Source organism: Chaetodon trifascialis, chromosome 21, assembly GCF_039877785.1.
Source record: "Chaetodon trifascialis isolate fChaTrf1 chromosome 21, fChaTrf1.hap1, whole genome shotgun sequence".
NCBI lineage: Eukaryota > Metazoa > Chordata > Actinopteri > Chaetodontiformes > Chaetodontidae > Chaetodon > Chaetodon trifascialis.
This window is the reverse complement of record NC_092076.1, coordinates 8,397,702-8,419,824: the sequence shown is the minus strand read 5'-3', so window position 1 is coordinate 8,419,824 and position 22,123 is coordinate 8,397,702. Positions and strand designations below refer to the sequence as shown.

Genomic DNA, 22,123 nt, shown 5'->3' with positions numbered 1-22,123 from the left:
GCCTGGCTCTGCTTACCATGCAAGTTTCATTTTCACCTGAACAAATGGTTCCTTTAGACAAAAAGTGCCAACCTTTTACTTTTACTGGCTGCTTGGGAGGAAAAAAAAAACAGAACAAGAGTGGAGAGAGCGCAGCCTCCTGCAGTAAAAACAGATATTCCAACAAGGAGAAAAAGGAGGGGTGGGGTCAGAGTGGATGGTGGCGGTGGTGGTGGGGACTTTTCTTTTTTTTGGGGAGGGGGGGGGGACGCTTAATAGTGGTGAATAAAGGAACATTTATTTTTGTGCTTCGGTCTGTAACAGCCTCAGGAAATAGCTCAGTCTCTTGATCGCGAGCAAATCCTATTAACTTACAGTGCTCTCACTCAGGGTAATGGGCTCCACCTTGAGACTTGGGAGAGCACTTTTCCCTCTGACACATTGATACCGGTGTCTGGAGGGCTTGGCGTTGGGTAGTCTAACACTCGGGTAGAGACTAATCAAGTCAAACAATCTGCCGGGCTGGAGCAACACGGAGTGAGGATGTTGATATCCAGCGAGCTCATTCAACAGGCCCCTTCACACGTTCCTAACCCAATACCAAAGGATCAGTGCACGGGATCAGTTCAAGATCAGGTTATTCGAGCCCCTGAGAATTGTAAAGCGATCCCTGAGCAGCTTTTGCTTTCTCAGGAGTGATCGGAGCTGTCGGCTCTGCTATAGACTGCTAGGGCCAGGGCCAAAGGGAACTCCTGGGGTCTCCATTTATTTCTGGCCAGCAAGGGAAGAACTGTGTGTCTGGGAAAGTGTTTGCACTGTATGTCTGTGTTTGTGGGAGAAAGTGAGAAAGAGAAACTCAATTTACAGTATGTGGGTAACCACCGTCCCGTTGCCAATTGGTAGAGAAACTCCAATATCTTCTAGTGAAAACATGGGGCACCTCCAGTTTATTATTTTCTGTCAGGAATATGATGTTTTCAAAAATGGCTGTAGTTAGTTTAAAGCTGCCACATATTGTTAGCAGCCCACTGCGAGAACCTACCAAAGCAAAACTACTCCAATTAAGAGACTGCACTGGATTTGTGGGCGGCAACAGCAAATTGCTTGTTTCCCCACACATGTTTTTTGAGCGTTAGCACCCGTTGAAACCCTCCGAAGCCTCATCTAAACGCGTCCTAAACGTGACCATGTTTGATGCTACGTGACACCGCTGATGGATCGCGTCAGCGTGGACCCGCTCATAAATCCATGTTCAATGGCATGTTCTTCTCCTTTCACCATTACCCCCTGTGCCTGCCGTCGTCCGGCTGTCTTATGTCTGCAGAGTTACAGTGTGCACCTGTCAGATACAATTTATGGCAAGCAATTTGTTGTGTACCATGGGAATCGCAGTTTCTTGACAACTTTTTTTTCAGTTCTCTATTTGTTGCACATTAGACGTGGATGTTTCTCCTGCAGCATTTCTGGCCAACAGGGAAAATTAAATATCTGTTTTGTCATTTGTTTTTTTGTTCAGATAAGTTGAAGGATTGCACCCCCCCTTCCCTCCCCTCCCTTTAAAAAAAAAAGTGCACTGTCACAAAGCTGAAGACGAGGCTGCTTTTCCAAATGCACTGGAGGTACATGGTTTCCTCCGGACGGCAGCATTAGTTGGCTTGCGATGAGCTGTCACCAGCTTTGTTTGATACAATAAAAGGAAATGAATGCACAGCAATTAGATGTTTGTTCTGTCTTATTGTTGCACGACTGCGCCACCGCTGCTTGTGCTCTCAGCTAGGATTATCGCCCCTAAGAGGGGGAAGCATTACAAAATGACAGCCTCTCATGTCGAACAAGTCAAGCTGATTCAGTGAATATTGAAGAGTTTCCCACCACATGTTCTCCTGCATGTTAAGGGAGCAGCGTTAACCTTGTTTTGATTTGCATCTCCTTAGCAATTAAGATAATATGTCGTAATTAGAATTTTAATGTACCGCTGTGAGATTTTTGATAATTATACAGAATTCTCCGCGGTGATTTTCTCTTGCCTGCTTGTCTTCACAGATGAATTCATGGCTGATTAGATCACTGCTCTAATCAGATTTGAGTTACATTGTAAGATAGCTTCCTACATGTCTCTGTCAAGCTGAGTTACTCAGTGTAACTGTGAAACAGTTAATGTGACAACACATATGTTCGATAGGGAGTTTACAAATTGTACTTTGTACAAGCAGCAGGTTGCACCGTGCAGCAGATAGAGAGCTGAGGTGGAACTTCAGTCTGTCAGACACCTATAATTAAGTATAAACGCTGGTTAGCTGAATACAGGGTTGAGGTGATGTCTTGTACTGTGAAACCACTCCCTCCTTCACTTGTGCACCGTTCTTTGCAAAATAAAAGCTCAACAGTTTGCTCTTGCTGTGAGCAGTAAATGGAGATTTTGGACATCACTGATGGTGTTGAAACACATTTAGCAGTGACTCTTTGTTGCATAAAGGGGCTGAAAGTGTTGTGCATACTTAACATTTTTGCACTTTTACTGTGCATTATTACACTGTTTGAGGGCACCATATATCACATTTAGTTTTACACTGCTAATTTGGACACTCAAATAAAATGTACTTGTAGTAACAAAAAGGAAGTCTGATACCTGTCTCAGCTGCTAATAGATGATAAACTGACCTTTCAGCTTAGGCAGCGGCATAGATTTTGCAGTTTGGCCGCTCTTAAAATATCTTAGTATTACACATATTGATCAAGGATAATAAAGGACCAGGATCTTGTTTTCACCCTAGTGCCACCAAAGGGTCGAATTTCCCCCTTTTCCAATGCTTCAGTTCATAGATATACCTTGAAAAAATCAATGAATGTCCAACATTAACATCAGCTAGCCATATGGATGTTAGAATGCTAGCGTTGCCATCTTAGCTAGCATAATATACCTTGCTAACATTAGCATGTATCATAGCATGCGAATGTGCTGAAATTAGCCTGTTAACATGCAAAGTGTTTGCTAATGCTATACATTTCAGGTAAAGACGCCGAACATTTGCATCAGCTTCATAATAAATTGGATACTATGCTAAGCTAGATATATAATAACAGTAAGTGTGACCTCATTTAACAGATCAACATTTCCTCAAAGTGGTGGTTAAGTGTTTACTTTTTTATCTCATCACTCTGACATGAACATAATGAATGAATCCCAGCTTTAATTGATTGTGTTTTAGTAGGTCAAACTGGCATTTCAAATTGATGTGAAGCTTCTCCTGCTCGGATTAGTCCATACGCCCCACAATGCAACACTAGGATCATTCCACATAATGCATATTTCATCAGTATACCTAACCTCAATGCATTAACTATGGTTGTTTGTTGTGTGTCTGCCTGTGTTTTCGCAGTGCTGTTTCCTAGCTGCTTGTTTTTATTCAGCACGAGACAGCAGCCAATATTCCCCTTGGCCTTTTCACTACAACAGTACAAACCAGTCAATATTGGCAGGAGAATATTTTCCTGCCCCAAGTTGCCGGAGTATCAATACTTGAGGACGATAACAGGGGCCAGGGTAAATGAACAGATATCTGCAAAGAAAAACTAAACCTGAGACCTCTTTGTGGTGCGAAATTGGCCACCACAAAGGAATTAATGACGGATCCTTCCAGCATAATTGTCTAATTATGCCGGGCAGATGGGGCACTGCTTTAACTAGGACACATTGTGCTACCTCTCCAGACTCTCCACAACAAAAGGCAAACCAGTGTGACAGCCTCTTCAGCAGTGAGTGGGAGGGAGAGTGAAAGAAAGAAAATGGAGAGAGAGTAGAGGAGAGGAGGGGGAAAAAAAACTGGGTCTGTCACTGAGCCATTCCTCCACTCGATATGTTACCACAGAAACAAATGTATGGTGTAAACACTGCGTGGATCACAGCTCCTGGGAGGTGAATCACTGCAGTGTAATGAGGTTGGTTTACATGCTGCTTCTCAGCTTCCCACCCAGACTAACTCAATACTTAAACCCTCTAATTAAAGAGAATCGGCCACTCGATAATTGATCACATCGGCTGCCTCGGCATACGCCGTCACTGTGAGGCTTCACACCACTGTTTATTAGAGCTGTCTGCCTGCTTTGTCTCCTGGGAGGGAAGAGAGAAGAGAAATGTTAGAGGGGAGGGGTAGGTAGGGATGAAACAAAGGTAAACATGTAAAGAAATTAAATCTCCTTTCTTGAAAGCTGCTGTTAAAGTAGCAGTGGGACGTGCAGTCGAATATCACATATCAGTTTTTGTCTCAAGGGTCTTTCAGGCACTTCGGCTGCACATGCCACTCAGTGGTAATACTGCCAGTGTTTGGAAGCATTACTCCCCGCATCAAAAAGTTATTAAAGGGGCATTAAGTAATCTATGACCTGTATTGACCTCTATCTGCGACCAACAGGAATTACAACAACACTGACGAAGCTCTGTGTGCCAATCCATACTTCTCTCAGCACGTTTTGAGTGTACAGTAGTCAAGGGGGTGCTTGATTTCTGAGTGCGACGTTCATGAAGATCGTTGTTCTAGGAGCTAATGTGCAAAGGGACTTTCAGACGGTGGTGAGACAGCTGCAGGGACATCTCAGAGACAAAAACTAAGCATTAAAAAACACTTTTTTTTCTTATTGTGAGGAGTAATTAAGCAGATGTATTCCAAAGTTGCAGTTTGATTGACGTCCCTTAAAGCAAGTCTTGTAATAGTTCCTGTTGGTGGAAAACAGAGGAGTACATTGATTTCTTAATATGCTAACTGTTCAACCAGTGGACAATTAAAATTAATGTATTCCACATATCGTGTCATATTAATATGTAGTATAAAATTGAGACAAACGTCTGGTGCAGCTTTTTGAAGCCTGATAATAATCACACTAAAAACCATCATAATTTGCACGTTTGAAAGCACAGTTTGGGTTTTTTTTTTTTAATATATATACATATATAATAGTCATTTTTACTCTTTACTTCCTGGTCTCTTGGTGAAGAATAAGTAAAAGGTGTTTCATATGTAAGAAAATGTGGCTTCGATGGGAGTCTTTGCACATTAAACATTGTGTAACAGCGATGCAGGTGTAAGCACACTTCTCCTGTTTTTATTTGTTTTGTTCTCCCCAGCCAGCTCCTCTTTCTCACTTGCGTCTTGTCAGACTCAGGTTATTATTGACCCGCGTTAGCTTTACCACCGAGGTCCATCACTGTGTTTTGAAGCAAGCGGACAGGAAGTGACAGAACTGACTATTGAGCAGCCTCAGGACCTTTGACTTATCGATTTCCTCTGACTCCCTGTGGATTGGGGTAATTGCTGAGTTTCAAAAATTGATTTATGGAAAGTAAATGTATCATCAAGGCTAGCACTGGGACCGGGACGGAAGTGGATTGACAGCAAGGAGAGAAAAGAAGAAACACAGCTGCTGGAGGAACATAACATACAGTAGCATGTATTTGTGGTAAATGGGTCTGGGAGTAAATACGCAGAAACACCTGCAGGGCAGACAGAGCAGGTTACTGCAGGCAGACCTGAGCAGGTGTGGTGGAGTCGAGGAAGATGTACGACCGCAGTCTGTCTGTTGAGCTAATTTCTTCTGAAAGGTTTTTTTTTTGGTCCTTTTGTTTGCTTGAATTTATTTTCTATGAAGAATTAGCATTTAATATTTGTAACATGATTTGGTGCATGTCACTGTTGCCTTGGCAAAACGCCGACTAGGTATGGAAGTGTGAGAATGTAAAGGCAAATAGCTATAATTAAGGCTTATTCATCAAAATGACTTTTTGAGTGGAGTCACCATTATTAGATTTGCTCTGTAAGTTACTTCTCATTTGTATTTACGAGCTTTGCAGCGACCTGACCTTGGCCTCAGACAAATAATTATAGTTTTCCTTGGCCTGATGTTTTTGTACAGAATGATCTGATCAGTCTGTCATGTCTACTTTGGCAGCAGCCCATTTGGCAACTCACCAAAGAGAAACATATTATTACAAAGTGGGTGTAACTTCCTTGTGCCAATCACAAAGTGCTGGTTTGGCATTTCTGAATTCCTGCGGCTGGCAGCTGTTAGCGATTTCTCTGACAGCCTTTTAAAGAAGCTTGCTGGGGCTTTCCCATCATTAACAATTATATTAAAAAAAATATCCTTGCATGCACACACGTATACATACTGTACTTAGACTGTGCTGTACATACTTTACACTGGGAGACCAGAAGCATAGAAACCCCCGCACATCGAGATATAAGACGACATGCACGAGTGCTTCGTCAACTTGTTTTTGTCGGCACTCTTTTCAAATGAGGCAGACAGAAATGTTCGGAATACTTTCAAATGTAATGAAATCCAACAATGTGTCACAAACTGCAGCTTGAAAACATAAAGTTGAATGAACACCTCTCTGAAATAGTGCTAACAGTTAAAAAGTGGTTGCTCTACCAAGGCTGCATAATCCTCTAACCTCTGAAATGCTGTTATTATTAAATATGATTTTAATACTACACATCAAGTGGATCAGCAGCGATGTAAAGGATAAGGTTCTATATTTTTCTTATTGTCAACAAATCCCATGAAATGATCAGAACTAGCAGTGAATTGATCTACTGACAAGTATTACCTGTGCCACAGGCTTCCACTGCAGCCCAAAAACACATTAAATGAGCCACACTGACGCTTTAGCTGACACTTCATTACGATGAACACAGCCATTGGAGTTTCTTTTGAGTCAGTCCTGCAAACGCCGTCCTGTGGCAGTAAATACTCACTACTAGAGCAACGGAAAATAGTCCCCCAACAAATGCACTATTTACTCCTTTGTGAGTAATATTTGCTGAAAGCTGCAGTTGTGTTTGTATTGGATTGAATTACAATGTAGAGTACAGTGGTTTCTATTTTTCTGGTTATTAAGCATAAAACCTCTCTTTCAAAATATGTTTTCTTGTTCTCCTAATTGCAGCTGTGGATAATACATCTCTCCTGAAAGAGGCTAGCATGTCTGCCGTCATTACACTGCATGCTGCATGCTTTATACTGGACAGGAGAGATGTAAATTGATGCAGTGAGCGTGATTTGTTTCATACACACATTTGGTTTACACTTAAGTGTGTAATACCAGAAGAACAAGCACAGCTTTTTTTTGCCCTCTGCTTATGTAGTGTTTCTGCAGAGGTTACAAAGAGAAGTTAAGTTTATTGAACTTAGTATCCTTCTGCACACACTGGTTTTTATTTCAAGGGTGTGAGAGAGACACAGCACTTCCCCCTGGCTCGGAGCAGATCCTCTGTGCTGTGTTATTGTAGTGGTGACCTTGGTTCTTCTCTAAAAGCCTTCTGTCGGTGCAGATTCTTACAGGCACACAGCCGTGTAGTGTTGGCTGAAAACTCATTGAATCTGCTTCGCCAAAGCCAACAGGGCAGAAGGGTGCAGGTGCTGCACTGAAATTGGTTTGCTTTTTGCTTAAAAAGTAAAGTGTGCTTCACCCAGAATGGCTCTCTCTAAACAGTCCCTGTAACCAGAATCGGCTCCCTGTGCTCCACTTTGGGGTTATGGTTTGACTGGAATTAAAAAGTCTGTTTACACTGTGCGAAACAAATATACAGTATGAATTGGATTCTGATGCTAGACTGTATATATTTGGGTTATGAAAACTGCTCAGATGGTGATATGTGGCCATTCCAGTAAATATTCAGTGTAGGATGGGAGTTGGGTGAATCAGCCTTGGCCCACGCTCAGTTTCTAAAGATTATTATGAGACTGTGATTTCAAGGAGAAAATAGACTGAATGAGATCGAATTTGCTTTTTTGGCACAGGCAAAGGCTGGTTGGCACAGGGAACAATATCTAAATAGAAATCACTTTTTTCACTCCAGTTAGATTTAACTGGAGTGCATTGTCCTCCTTTCTGGCTCAGAAACTTTGCTGTCTAGAAATGTGAAAGTTGCAGCCGCAGAGTTTCGGTGTATTAACATTATTGGCACACGGGGTGTTATATCTGGCAAGGAGAATCCATTTTGAGCGAGTTTGGAAATACTGTATATGTTAAGAGCATCTGTCACAGACCTTAGTTTCTTCTCTTAACCTGCAAAGCGTTAAATAGGTCAGTAACATTCCCCTTCTTTTTGTTGTAAAACGCACAGGATACAGGACCAAATCATTAGCATGGATGGAATCCAGAGCATTAATGGTAACCAGGCAGAGTCGAATGACATTGTTATTGCAGCCGTTCCCGGGAAAGTGAGGGGAGCTGAAAATTTATATTTGATTTATTGCTGGTTTTGAATTTATGTTCCAACTCTCAATAGGAAAGTAAGTGATCTTCGCCCGGCTTCTCACAAGAGAGGGCCCCACAGCATCTGGTGCTGGAAACATCTCTGTATCAAACAGAGTTCCTTCTAGTTTCTCTTTGCGCTGCTTAACCACCAAGAATTTACACCTGTAGGGGATATAGTATTACTATGTTTATTGGACTGGATTCAAGTCTGAGCCTTGAGAAATTATCAGATGAGTGAAATAAGCTGCTCTTTGTGGGAAATGTGGAGCGAGAGGTTACCAGGCACACATTATTTTTGTTGCGTACTAACTGATTAGCTGCTATTTGCTACTATGCTATTCATGATTGCAAACGTGCAGCTATAAGTCGTTATTTACATTAGTTTATTGTGTACTAAATAGAGTTTGATAGGTCGAGTGTCTGCTCAGTATTGAAAGCGTTACGACATGTATATAAAGATCTTTAATCTGCGCTGCTCAAGTGCTGTTATTTATTAGGAGTTCTTTTTCCAGCAGCGTACACTGCGGATGAGAGCAGAAATATACAGCTCACTGTCACTGCGAGTGTGCTTTTGAATCCTTGAAACATCGTATCTCCGCATTATTATCTGCTTGAAGTGATGATACGAATACCATTCTTTATGGTTTGGTAATAACTGCCTTATTTTTCATAGGGACGCACAGCATTATTTATCACTGGCAGTGTTCATGGGGATTAATGATGCATAACTCTGTCGGAGTTGTCTGGCATACAGCACCAGCCGAAGGAATCTGGAAGGTTATCAGAGCAATAAATCCCAAGTTTTTTCGCCCTTGTTTGTCACGATGCACTGCAGCAGCCAGTAGTTATGACGGTTCCAGCTTGTCCCCCCCCATCCCACCCCCACCCCTCTCTCCCTCTCTCTGTAAGCCGTCAGAAAAATAACACAACTTGTTTAAGCTGCCGGTTGATAAGGTGGAATTTGATCGCGCAACCTCAGAGTTCAAAGCGGGCAACTGTTCTTGAATCTTCTCCTTATTACGTTGATTCTGTCTGCTTCCAGCTGGATGATGGGGTGTAGATAAGGAGCGCACCGCACATTCTCTCCACCTCTGATGTTCGTTCTTGGCAACGAGAGCACGAGCACAGTCTGTTCAGTCTTGCATTTTAACTGTTTTGTCAATTGCTGTCATCCAATTCTGTTATGTCTATAAACTGAAAATTAAATTAGGTGTGCAGACTGTTACACAAGTTCAATCTATACCCGCCCAACAGCAGTATTTCTTTCTCATGGCTTATATTCTGTTTAATTTATTGAATCAATTGCCCCTTTAACTTGCCAAGCAGGAGGAAGCCATCCATGCATTGTCCATGATCCGGGCAGAGAGGAAGATTCAGTCTATTAGTGCAATGATAGGGCCTTTACTGCAGCAAGCTCACTGATTGAATGGCATCCTTCTCAAGGTCAGGCCGGAGCTAAGAGCTATTTTCTGCTTACCTGTGCAGCCAGCCAGCCACAGAATCTGCACACAAACTGCCTTTACACCAGCGAGCTTAGTAAGCGGAGAAGCTCATCACTGATATTTCCAGCTGGTAACATGAAGAGAAACCTCTTTGCCTGCAGAAAAGGACACAAAGGCATGAGTAATATGATAAGTGGGATCTTGCTACAGTGCGTAAAGACATTAGGAATGTTGTTTTTTGATCTGCGCCAAAGGGCCGAATCATATCCTCCCATTGTGTCTCTGTCAAAGTAAACCAGTGTGGTAAATGTGAATCAGTTCGCAGCGAATGCGCAGACGGGGTCAGAGGTCAAACTGGGAGCGCTGTTGTTTTGTCTGCTTGTTTCTGATGAATGTGTTTCCTCGAAAACACAAGCATCTGGCTGAAATAATGCGGCATGATCACCATTAACAGAATACGTGGCAGCCTTGTTTTAAGCTGCTTATGTTCAGGGGCCTGTTTTATATATGTCCAAATCACTGAAGGGTGGCAGCGATCCAGCAGTGAATAATGCTAAGAGATTAGGGTCAGTATTGTCTGGGATGTCTAGTTTTTGTTGAATAATCTTCATCATCATTTCGCTGATGCTAAATTATGTCACAAAATGCAGTCATTACACACATTAGAGCCCACTTCCTCCCAGCAGCTAATGTTTTGAAGTGAATTTTCCGCACTGTCACATTAAATTTAGCCGGGCCTGACCTGTGCTAAGCCCTCAACCGGGGCTGTCATTTGGCGTATGTTCAGAAAAAAAAAAAGAATCTCTTCGGTAATATGGATAACCCACGCTGTCACCGTATCCGGGGGGGTGCTGCCACCTCCACGAGATCAAAGCACCGTGTAAATCCGCCATACTGCATACAGGGGAGGTGTGGAAGAGGGGGGGCGGCGGGGTAGAACTGATTCACCTGTGCAGGGGTCGAGCACAGCTGCACTCCCACCAGCTGGAGCCCATGGACCGCAGATAGGATTAGAGGCTTTGGCTGCAAAGGTCCCTCATCATCTCGCCGTCTGAACCTTGTATAGCAACAACCCCCGCAAACAGAAATGCCACTTTATGATCACTTAATAACACCCCCATCTTCCCTTCATGCACACACTCAGTAAATCAGCTCATGTGCTTTTATAGCCGCCATTGTCTCTGCAGATAAATAGGACAACCCAGCAGTCTGGGAATCTGGTGTGGAGCCCCCCCCCCCCCCCCTTCAGAAAGGTATTACTGTACGGCCCGTGATTGTGGAGCTGCTCCCCGGCTTCTGTATCCGAGCTCAGCCCCTCATGCCTGCCAGGTAAACCCGTCTGCCTCTTTGCTGTTGCGATATGGGAGTTTGGCTCTGACTGACTGAAACAACGTCACCTTGTTTATCCTGTAAATAATTCACCCCTCCCGGGCAACAGAAACAAAATCAAGGTTGTGTGTTTAACAAGGGAGGCGAGGAATGAAGAAAAGCCAAAAAGAAAAAAAAAAAAAAAAAATCAGGTGTTTCCTTTTCAGATAAACTTGCCGCCTGGGGACAGCGACACATCCCTGATTCCTATGCAGTGAGAAGATGCTGCAGTGAGATGTGTTAGGAGGTGTGTGTGTGTGTGCGTGTACGTGGAGGGGTTTATTTTGTGTGCTCACTGAAACTTGCCCTTTGATAGCTCTCTGAAGAGGGTGCACAGATACTGTCGGGGACATTCTTGTCGTGTTTAACATCAGAACCTATGGAGTGTGTCAGCGCGTCATCGAGTTTGATGCTTATCATCGGGGGCTGCTCCTCGGAGCTGTCACCTCCCCGCCCGCCGCCCCGTGTGTGACACACGTGTATGCGGACATGCGAGCTGCCTTCTTTTGTTTTGGTGTTTGTCTAGCATCACTCCCCTGGGGTAGTGTAACAGTGTCTTGTATAGACACGCTGTTTATTTCCTTCTCACTTGTAGCATCCTCTCTCTGCTCTGTTGTGGCTTTTTTTTTATTGGTTGGGTTTTAAATATGGCTGACACCACGTACAGTCCATATGACATGTTTGTTATGGTGTTGGCTTTGTACTGTCGCACATTGACTCAAACGATATTTACATGACGGAAAAAAAGAAAATCACCAAAAAATGTTCATGCATATGTGGAAATCCAAAATTCAAAAAAAGTTGAGCTGCTGTATAAAACAGAATAAATAAGTAATAAAACAGATTGTGATACTTTTTGAATCCTTTTTGACATAGACTCAATTGAAACAGTAAAGACAATGTATTTAATGTTCATCATCTTCATTGATTTTTGTAAATATCTGCTTATTCTGAATTTGATGCAGTAACATGTTTCAAACAAGTTGGGACAGGAGCAAAAAAAAGACTGGGAAAGTTGTGGAAAGCTCCAAAAACACCTGTTTGGATCATTCCACAGGTAAACAGGTGATAGTATCATGATTGGGTGTTAAGGGGCATCCTGGAAAGGCTCAGTCGTTCACAAGCGAGGACGGAGCGAGGTTCACCGCTTTGTGAACACATTGTAAGAATGTTGTCGGTAAACAAATCTGTTTACAAATGATTTTATTCTCTTTAGATTTATGTTTTACACAGCATCCTTTTTTTTTTGGAATCAAGGTTCCTGGCATCTGTCTGTTGTCAGGTATCTAATAAAAACCAGAAAAAAAGAAGCATGCGCAATATCTGTCTATGAACCTGACATGTTACACGTCGACCCCCCCTCTCTATTCCCAGTGGCTGATTAAAAATGCGACATATATCACATGCAGAATACAAATGCCATCTGAAGTGGGAATCAGCACTGAAAAGCCATCATCAAAGTTACTGGTCCTCAATTAATTATGTAATCTTGTTGCGGCGTCGAGTCTATTAGCGTAACAGTAGCTGATGGAGACGCAAATTGATTTGCATTCGCACAATATTTTAATGCAAAATAACGAACTAATGAGGACATGTATCCCCGTCTTCGTCTGGTTGCACTGGCACAAATCCCTATGTTGTTAACTCGGTATGGATGAAAACAGGGAACATCTTCAGACACACTTAATGATACATGAAATTGTATCATTACTTCAAACAAGTTGTTGTGGCGAGACATAGCACAGCGAAGGATTGAGGTGTTAACCAATAGGATATCAGGATCAGTTTGATTTGATGGGAAAAGCTGAAGCGTGGGATTGTACAAAAATCTGCAATGGACTTCTTAGTCACGCCTACGAGTGTAACGTCATTGCTGAAATCGCTGAAGATAAAAAATGTACCTTTAATGGGATCTTCGCAGATGAGACTTTAACCTCAGTTAAATTCCAAATGTAATCCTGAAGCAGAGCCCAAACAGTAGGAAATGCTCGCAGATTGTACAGTATATTTGAACGTCATTAGACAATCAGTCATCTGTGTATTGTCCTGCAGCCAGAGCCTAAAGCTGCACGGCAACTGTGAAACAACCATTACAAAAGCAGACTTGAGTCGTGATACACAAGCCTCCCCACCATGCTGTTGTGTCAGCAAGGGACGAGCCAGGAACCGATCTGAAGACAACGAGGATCTGGATATTTGAAGCTGATATTGGGCCAGATTCCCATCAGGCTACACGCTATGCCTCCCCTTTGAGTGTTGATTGCAGAGAGGAGAATGTGGTTGACTGATCTGAAAGGAAATTACTGGAGAGAGAGCTTATCCATGCCTTTGACTGATAATCAGCTCATTATCGTGTTGATCATTTACAGCTCTCCCCCTCGTCTGCTCTCTATTCTTTTAGCTGTGTCACTGAAGCAGAGCACAGAGACTTTTAATGGCTTGGCAGGGAGCCCGCTTTGGTGAGGCAGAGTTAAAACAGCCATGCTAGCCCTGGCTAGTCTCCACTTCTACACAGTACGGGTCCCCACCCCACTTATCAACCCTCCCAGGGATGAGAAAAAATTAAAGAAAAACAACAACAGCGACAACAACATATGCAACCCTGACGCGAGCGGTGCCCTAGCACCCCAACATGGTTAACTGTGCATGAAATTGAACTGATTGGAGTTATTGACCAGAAGGCTCCAGCCCCTGAGAGGACAGGGAGGAGGCGGGGGTGGCTTGTGTGTTACCTGATTGAGTGAAAAATCCTCGGCCGGTTGCTTTGATGCCCGGCACTTTACAGGAAAGAGTGATTTAATGGAAGCTGCCAGACCTCATCAATGTCAGCGCTTGTGGTGAAGGCCCTCCGCTCCGCCGTGCTTTATATAAAAGCGCTCGCCATGACAGGTCCTGATGGACAGATGTTTGCTAGTTGTTTTAACTGCACAGTAAAAAGAAACACGGATATCAGCCTCCACCTCTGGCTCTAAAAGACAGGCTGTGGAGCGAGAGCAGGCTGTTACAGGCCACCCCGGCGTGCTGCACCCTCACCCTCTGCTATTTTAGGCCTCTATAAATAGCCCTATTGAATTTTTGCCGGGGTTGATAAGCCTATAATTAATGTGACCATCATTAGGCACGGACATGTTCTTCTCAAGAGGACCCCGCTGGTGAGGTGAAGGGAGGAGAATGGAGACTTCTCCTCTGTCCTTGTTTTAAGGAGCACCGCGAGAGGGTGGAAACTGGAGTGACGGCCAACCAGCTTCCCGGTGATGTGCAGAAGGCGCCACTTTGTTGTCGAGCTGCAGGATAACACACAGCGTCATCTATCAACTCCCCGCAAAAAGCCCACTGTGCAGCGTCTTCAGTAGATCTGAATTGCATTGGAATTGCATCATTAATAGAGCAGAAATGATTCCCAGCAACTCCGGGAGAATACATTGACCCCTGAGGGAGACTAGAAACAAGACAATGTTTTTACAGGAGGAATATCTAACTAGAAGGTCCCATTACCACTTCATCAATATACAGCAGCAAGTGAGCGAGAAGACGGAAGAAGGGAGGGGAGACGGGAAAAAAAAAAAAAAGCAGAAGAAGAGGGAATGTAATAGCTTATAGTGCTAATGGCAGTCTGAGCGCTCAAGTCCCAAACATTCAGCCGCCTCATCTCATCTGGGCTGTGTAATTGCCCTCCTGGAAGCTGCCACGCGAAGCGGCTGCCGCTGTAGTGAAGAGTGGCAGCTGCTGGATGTTGAGGAGCAGGCCTAGGTCAGCTCCCCAAGTGGGGCTCCTCGCAACCATGAGATGTCATAATTAATAGCTATCCGGGCCCCCCGGGGGCCAGCGTTGGATGGGTGAGACTATTTGGGTAAATGGAAGCCAAACAGAGAGAGACGCCCGCCTTATTCTCCAGTTAATATAATGTATACTTATCATCTCTTTGCCTTCAGCGAGTACGCCTGTGCGGCATCTTACCCCCTGCTTTTCAGGGATATTTTTCTCGCTTGTTTGTATTAGGTTTCCCTTCCGTATCTAAACGCACCTAGAGATCGTTCTCTGTTGTGTATCATGGGAACTTATTAATCTTTGGGGACCGGCGTTCTCCCTAGTTAAGTAAATATACATGAGCTGCTGCGCATGATACAAGCTCCAAGCACCTTCAGAAAAATCTGTTAATTCAGCTTCCCTGTTACTTCCCAACCTCCTCTCCGACTCTCTCTCTCTGTCTCTAACATGCCGCCTGGGGGCAAATCTCACTCTGTCTCATCTGCTGCTTAATTTCACTGGAGCGGCCCTCAGTAATGAAGCGCCTTGATGTACATTTGCCAATTTCTGCCTCTGCCACTGCGGTATAATTGGGATGTGACTAAGCATGAATACCCAGCACAGGGTTGGTTGACCTCTCTGCAACCCCGCGAATAGCGCTTTTGTCATAATGGAGGTATTATCTCACATAATCTGGGAATGGAGAGGGATTGTCTGCAGGGTGCCAGGGATGGAAATGAATTGATATAACTCCTCGCTCCTGTGCACCACAGAGGAGGAAAAAAAAAGCCCTGCAAGATACATTTTTTTACATGTTCATAATGAAGACATTTTCGTCTTATCTATTGCTGCTTTGTGTTTATTGGAGTAGGAGAGCAGCTTCTGGCAAAAGCAGGGGAGGGTTTTTTAAGGAGGGGAGGGAGTTTTGATGCTGTGGCACTAGAGAGGATTTCTGTGTGTGTGTGTGTGTGTGTATCAGCCGATTCCCTGCGTGGGTGCACTGTGTACTCATGCACATGTTAGTGTGTATGTGTGTCTGTTAATGACCCTGTAAAATGACAAGCTGAGCTGGCAGTGAGAGTACAGCCGACGGTCAGGGGAGAGGGAGAGGAGGTGGAAGAGGCAGGAGAGTTCAGATGGGGGTGGTGGTGGTGGTGGGGCGGGGGTATGGTTGCGAGGTCGGTGGTTCCACTGTGATTCACCACGCTGTCATCAGAGGGACAGGGGCCCCTCAGTGGCCCTCTCTATTCCCACCTGAGAGGCCTGCAAATGGAGGGGCCGCGCTGTCATTATTTACAGCCCGCAGCTCCTAACCTTGGATTCGGAGCTCATCACAGCGAAGGGAAAATCAGATAGGACTTGACGTGTACCCGAGCCAGTGACCTTGATAAGTGTGAGGTGCCTGCAGCAAGAGGTTAGGGAAGAAGAGCTCGCTTCTGTCGGCTTTCGCTGTGGATTTGCGCGTGCGTGTTTGCACATGTTAGTGTGTATTTCAGCCAGGTGGGGAGGGGCGGCGGCGCACAGCTGAATGACTGAGCCGTGACTCAAAATGACACATGGTAGGCCCGCTCATGGACCGAGATACAGCAGGCATATGTGGCATTACTGTCCATTTTGTTGGCGCTAGTGCTGGAAAGATCAGTCAATCAGCTGACCTGTCTATTGAGAGAAAGTCAAACCACAATTATTTTGATAATCAGATAATAGTTTGTCATTTATGAAGCAAAAAGCTGCTTGCAGATACTACTACTGAGGATTTGTCACTTTTGTGGTTTGGTGGTACAAAACATGCAGTTTGAAGATATCTATGGGAAATACGACGGTGGCGTTTGCAGAGATGTGCCAGATGTGGTTAAAAGCCACAGAACCCTCTCAGATGTGCTGCGGCTTGCTAGCACACATTGACCCTTGCTTAAAGTATTTTTTCCTTAATCTTCTTTTTTTGTTTTCAATTTGATTTTTTTTTTATGTTTCCATCTGAACTAGCTACCTGGGGAGGAGGAGGAGCAAAATAACAGGGGAGAGCATCTCTGGACGGGTGATGAAAATGCTTTTTTTTTTTTTCTTCCCCCACCGAGATGCTATTTGGTCGCGTGAAATGATTAATTTCACACATATACAGGTCATCCCCAAAAGCAGCAACATCTCATTCACAAGGGGCCCCCGTCAGCAACAAAACAGGAGGCTGCAATAAAATGAGCAAACAGCAGCACGTACTGTACGTCAATAAATCTTTGGAGGTTAAACCTGAGCGCTGTAGAATTTGAGCAGCCACCCCACCCCACCCCCCACCTCCATCAAGTAAAAGTCACTGAGTACATCAGGACTGTCGAGACCAAAAAATGGCCAACGAGCAGCTCGGGGAGTGTCCTGTGGTAGCAGGTACACACTCTCTCGCACACACACTCACTCACAGTCTGTGTTTGCATAAGTAGGATGGAGCCTTGAATTATGGGGTTTGTGTAAATAAGGAGATGAGACTGTTTTTAGCACACAGGGAAGAGGGAGTGCTTGGATGAGAATAGTGCCTCTATGTTGAGTGGAAATGGTCTCGGGTTGTTTACGACAGCTCGCAGCCCTCATATATCACAAGCAGTATGTTTGCTGTGAAGCTACAGTTTGTATGCCATCTGCCTTAGCTGAACTTGACCCTTCAAACAGACTTATATTTTGTAAACTGAGCTCACTGTAGCTGCTGTTTTTTTTTTATTTTCTTTCTTAGTGGATGATCCAGAAACCCCACAAGGTGGCCACCTTCTTCGGGTGCATCGGCACCGACCACTTTGGGGAGATCCTGAAGAAGAAGGCTGAAGAAGTCCACGTGGACGCGCATTACTATGAACAGAACGAGGAGCCGACCGGTACCTGTGCAGCCTGCATCACCGGGGACAATAGGTTAGCCACCTTTCACTCACCCCTGACCAAGAAATGACCCTCTATTTCAGATTCCAAATAGTCCTTTTGGCTCATTTTTACATCCTTGGGCAGGCAGTGGACTCCTCGGGGCTGGAAGTCATAACAGGGAATCATAGCTCGGCTCACACATCAAAAGGAAAAAGAACAGCTTGAGTGTGTTTTTTCCAGGGCCCCCACTCAGTCTCTGCCGCCCCAGTGGGTTGTCATCCATCTATAGGCTGACAGTAGCAATGTGTTGTGAGATGGCAGGGCTATCCCAGCTCTCACCTGTCAGCCTTCTCGGCTGTAAAAGGGGCTTTAGCGTCTCTGGCGACTCTCACGCCAGCATCATCATCAGCACGTCTGAGACAGCAGAGGTCAAAGCCTGCACGCACACACACACATACAGTATATCAGTAACAGTGAGGGCTCCAGTTCATGATAGACCAAGTGTGGATCAATAACCTCCTTCTCTAAACACTCCCCCCCTCTGCAGCCCTTCATCCGCCGCTACTGGTGTTGTCAGTCAGTCTACGGCTGGACCTCGACCGCCCCGGGAGCCGGCCCCGCTGAATGGTCTTAGTGGGCTTGTTTGATGTGGGCTCTGACACCTGAAAAGGTCAGATGCCGTGCTCAGGGAGACGAGCTCTGTAATATTTCTTACAGGTGTTTAACAGACAGCTCAGGAGGCCAGAGGAAAGGTCGCCGGCAGGGCCAGATTGGAAGGGTGATGGCTTTGAAGGATTGGGAGCCATTGTGTCACAGCTCCCAGGCTTTGATTAGTGCAAGTCCTCAAAGAAAGAAAATCTACCTCCACTGCTAAGTCTGACAATTTGAGTTCCAGTCTGTGAAGATAACGTATGTTGAATAGTCACATTTTAGCACAGGGAAATAAGTCTATTCAGTAATCAAAGGTTCAGTCAGTCCCTCCATGGTCTCTAAAGTCTCAGAGCACAAAAAGGTTTATTTTTATGAAATAAAAGCTGCTCCAATTTGTGAAAATTTTCAGTCATTTTGCAATAAATTGGGCTAATATTTACATATTTAAACATCTGAGTTTGAGGTGTTAAAACAACTTGATTATAATAATTAAAGCTGTTAGCCTGTGCAGTTAGCTATGAGACGTTGAATGAACTCTGATGCTTGTTTTCCCCTGAACTGGATCTGTAAGGTAATCCTAGTTCTTCCTACCACACCGCCGAGCCGCAGGCTCCATGAACACGCGGTTGGTTTTATGTGTTTATTAGAAATAGCTCAGTGTTGGTGACTTTAATTAGATTGTCAACTGGCAAATCTGGGTTGGAGGACACACAGACAAGCTGTGGTGAAACACAGTGGCTTGATATGGATATGGTTAGCTCACCATGCTAACCACAGTGAGCAGTTTTTTTTCTTGCCATGTGAGGACGGATCTCTTCCTGCAGCAGCACCCTTCTATCATATGGTCGCTTAACAGTTTTTCCTCTAAGTAGCGATGATAGTTGCACTCATTTTGATGGCTGCTCGTAAAGCGACAGCACACGAGGACTGGATAATGAGCTATGTTAAGATAATGCCACCTGCTTCACGTTCCAGCTCTCACTGCTCAACTCCAGTGTTCATTTAGTCATGCGTTTCAGTTGTTTTTCCACCTTTGTTAACAGCAGACCGCTACTCAGGTGATATGATAATATGAATAATTTAAAGGTGGCTCATTCTTGGCCTTGAAAATCCCTCTGCTTATTGCAATCTCTCTTTTTTCTGTGCTTGAGATAACCCTTTTTTAAAGAGGGGAAAAAAAAATCAGGAAGATTTCACCTTGGTTCAGACATTCTAAGAAAGCATTATCATCCTTTTATATCGTGAGAGAACAAAGGAAAGTCTGGGGCCCGAGTGTTTTTAGGGATATTTTTGAGACAAAATTAAGATGGATGATAAGAGAGGCAGAAGATTTATGGGGTCTGTCTCGGCAGGTCCCTTGTTGCTAACCTGGCAGCGGCAAACTGCTACAAAAAGGAAAAACACCTGGACTTGGACAGCAACTGGGAGCTGGTGAAGAAAGCCAAGGTCTATTATATTGCGGTAAGTGAGACCCTCTACATTCAAAATGACTGTTCCCCAAGTCTATTGCCAGAAGAGGACAAAATGTTAAGAGGCTTTATTCAGGAAATGCCTCAGTGCGCCTTCTGCATTGTCAATATAGCCATTCATGCTTTGTAGAGTGAAATGAGCTATGTTACCTATTGAGACAATACAGCTCCATTCTCTCCATTTTCCCCTCGTCTTTGTGCGCGAAGCTGCAGCACAGTGTGAAATTGTTCTACATGTAATGCATTCATTCATTTCTTTTAACGTGAAGACAAGCCAACAGGTGCTGTGAAAGTGTGAAAATTGATTATTCAAGTTCATTCTGCTTTACCCCCCTCCTACACAATCTTCCCCTTACAGATAAAACACACACAGTCAAGGATCGAGGAGGACAGATGTGAGCTTAGACATTCACACACACACGCACACACACACACACAGTCAGGCTGAGGTAATGTCTTCACTTACAGCTCCTGGAGTAGGATGGCCTGCTCATGTTTCACTGTTTGGGATTATATTTAATTCTGGCAGATCAACATTTTCTCTCATCTCCAGTCAAGATGATAGCCATGAAATCGCACCGCATTCCACGTCTTTAAGCAGTTCATTATCGGCATAAATCAGCATTACAGCCCAGCCATCAACGTGCTCCTTGGCTCATTGTCCCGAGTGAAATTCACAATGCTCCCCCTGTCGCCCACAAGCCCTCTAAACACGAGTGCACTGCAGTCCAATAATGACAGAGGTTTCATAATTAGCCGCCCAGTCGCAGAAACTAACACACACACACACCAAAAAAAAAAGAAAAAAAAAGCCGTCAGTGCTCGTGCCAGAAAGCAGATCACTCGGTCCATCCTCCAGAGTTTGTGTGGTCTCATTTTTAGCCTCTGCTTCGCATTAGCAAACACGGCACATCCTCTGCAAATTGGCAGTTGGGTTTTGCCCACATCCGACAGTCTTGCGCGCAGGGAAAAGCTTCCGTGGGATTTGAGGGGGGATAGAAGGGCCACAAATGGGTGTTTGTCAGTGCTTGGAATCTCAAACGTCGTTTCCAGCGTCCCTCCTGGGCCTCTTTGTCAAAACAGGGGGATCATTCGCTTTATTAGAGTCCCATTCGCACTTCTAAAGTACTTAGCCAGATACACTGCCTCAGCTATTCCCACTTAATACTGTGTGGCGTGTCTAGACCGGTGTTCACTAAGGCCTCCTCTCTCCATTAACCTTGTCGAGAGCACTCAGATGTATTTACCCAATTTACAGCCAGATTGTACATTTTCTCCCTCTCTCTTTCTCTCTCGCTGTACCAACCTCTGCCACGTATTAATGTGCTTTGTTGATTTTCATTAAACGGCTGCTGGGCGGTATGCGCAGTCTTGTACACTCTAATCTGTAAATGTAATTACCGAAAAAGCGCACATGTGTGTATGCTAGCATGTTATTTGCTCGCACGTGCGTCCGTGTTTGCCGGAGCATGTGTGTTAAAGAGGTGATTGATGATTCCTGGCAGAGGCTCTCAAGGTGCCTGCTACTATGTGGTGTGATTGGATGAAAACAGAATTATTAGAGGGCTCTTGCAGCCAGTCTGGCTCATCCAGCAGCAGCGGCGGCAGCAGCAGGGCTGGTGGCAGACGCAGAGCAGGGAGGCAGCACTGCCATTTCTCACAAAGAGAGAGAATGTTGAACTCCTGCCAAATGTTTGGTGGCAGGCTGTTGCTAGGAAATCTGGGTCCTTAGGCAAATCATTGCACAAAGACCAATAACAAAGGCGTGAGGGGGAAGAAGGAATGGCTAAATGCATTTCAGGCAGAGGATTTCTCTTCTTTTTTTTTTTTTTTTCGGTTGTTGTTGTTGTTGAATGCCATCGCTGCTGCAGTGATGTTTACAGTTATTTCTTTCCCCCACGATTGTAAACATCAGAAATGGAGGGTGATGTATTGTGCGAAGGGGAGATGAGTGACTCTAATTGGTGGGGGTGATGCGTGCGTGCTGGCCCAGTTAGCCTCTTCTCCCCCCTCCTTCCCTCCCGTCCCTCTTTCCTTCCATCCCCATCCCCCTTGGCCCTCTATGGACACCCCCCTCCTCTTCCTCCTCTCCTTTTGCTGTCTCCTTTGCCCCCCCCCACACTTCTCCAGTCTCCCAGACACACATACACTTGCTGCTAAACACACACAGCGTGCACTTACACATTCTGCAGCATACCACTGGCTTGTTTTTCTTGCCACTGAGCGCTTTGCCCTGTAATTTGATCTCCACTGCTTGATGCATCCTCCATGATGCCACTTTGAATTAACCTATGGCTCCACAGCTCTCCTTAGCCCCGGCTAATAAAATAGCCTCTCTTAACTTATGCCATTTACATTCAGGA

The 22,123-nt window shown here is 44.6% G+C and overlaps 1 protein-coding gene across 2 annotated transcripts in view; it reads left to right on the top strand.

Annotated features, from left to right (window-relative positions):
• LOC139349311 (adenosine kinase-like) overlaps positions 1–22,123 on the top strand; it is a 101,256-nt gene that overhangs the window by 23,319 nt on the left and 55,814 nt on the right. For both annotated transcript variants that reach the window (XM_070989961.1, XM_070989963.1), the window contains exons 5-6: positions 17,519–17,691; positions 19,644–19,752. In XM_070989961.1, coding sequence (XP_070846062.1) covers positions 17,519–17,691; positions 19,644–19,752 — 282 coding nt within the window. The remainder of the gene's footprint in view (positions 1–17,518; positions 17,692–19,643; positions 19,753–22,123) is intronic.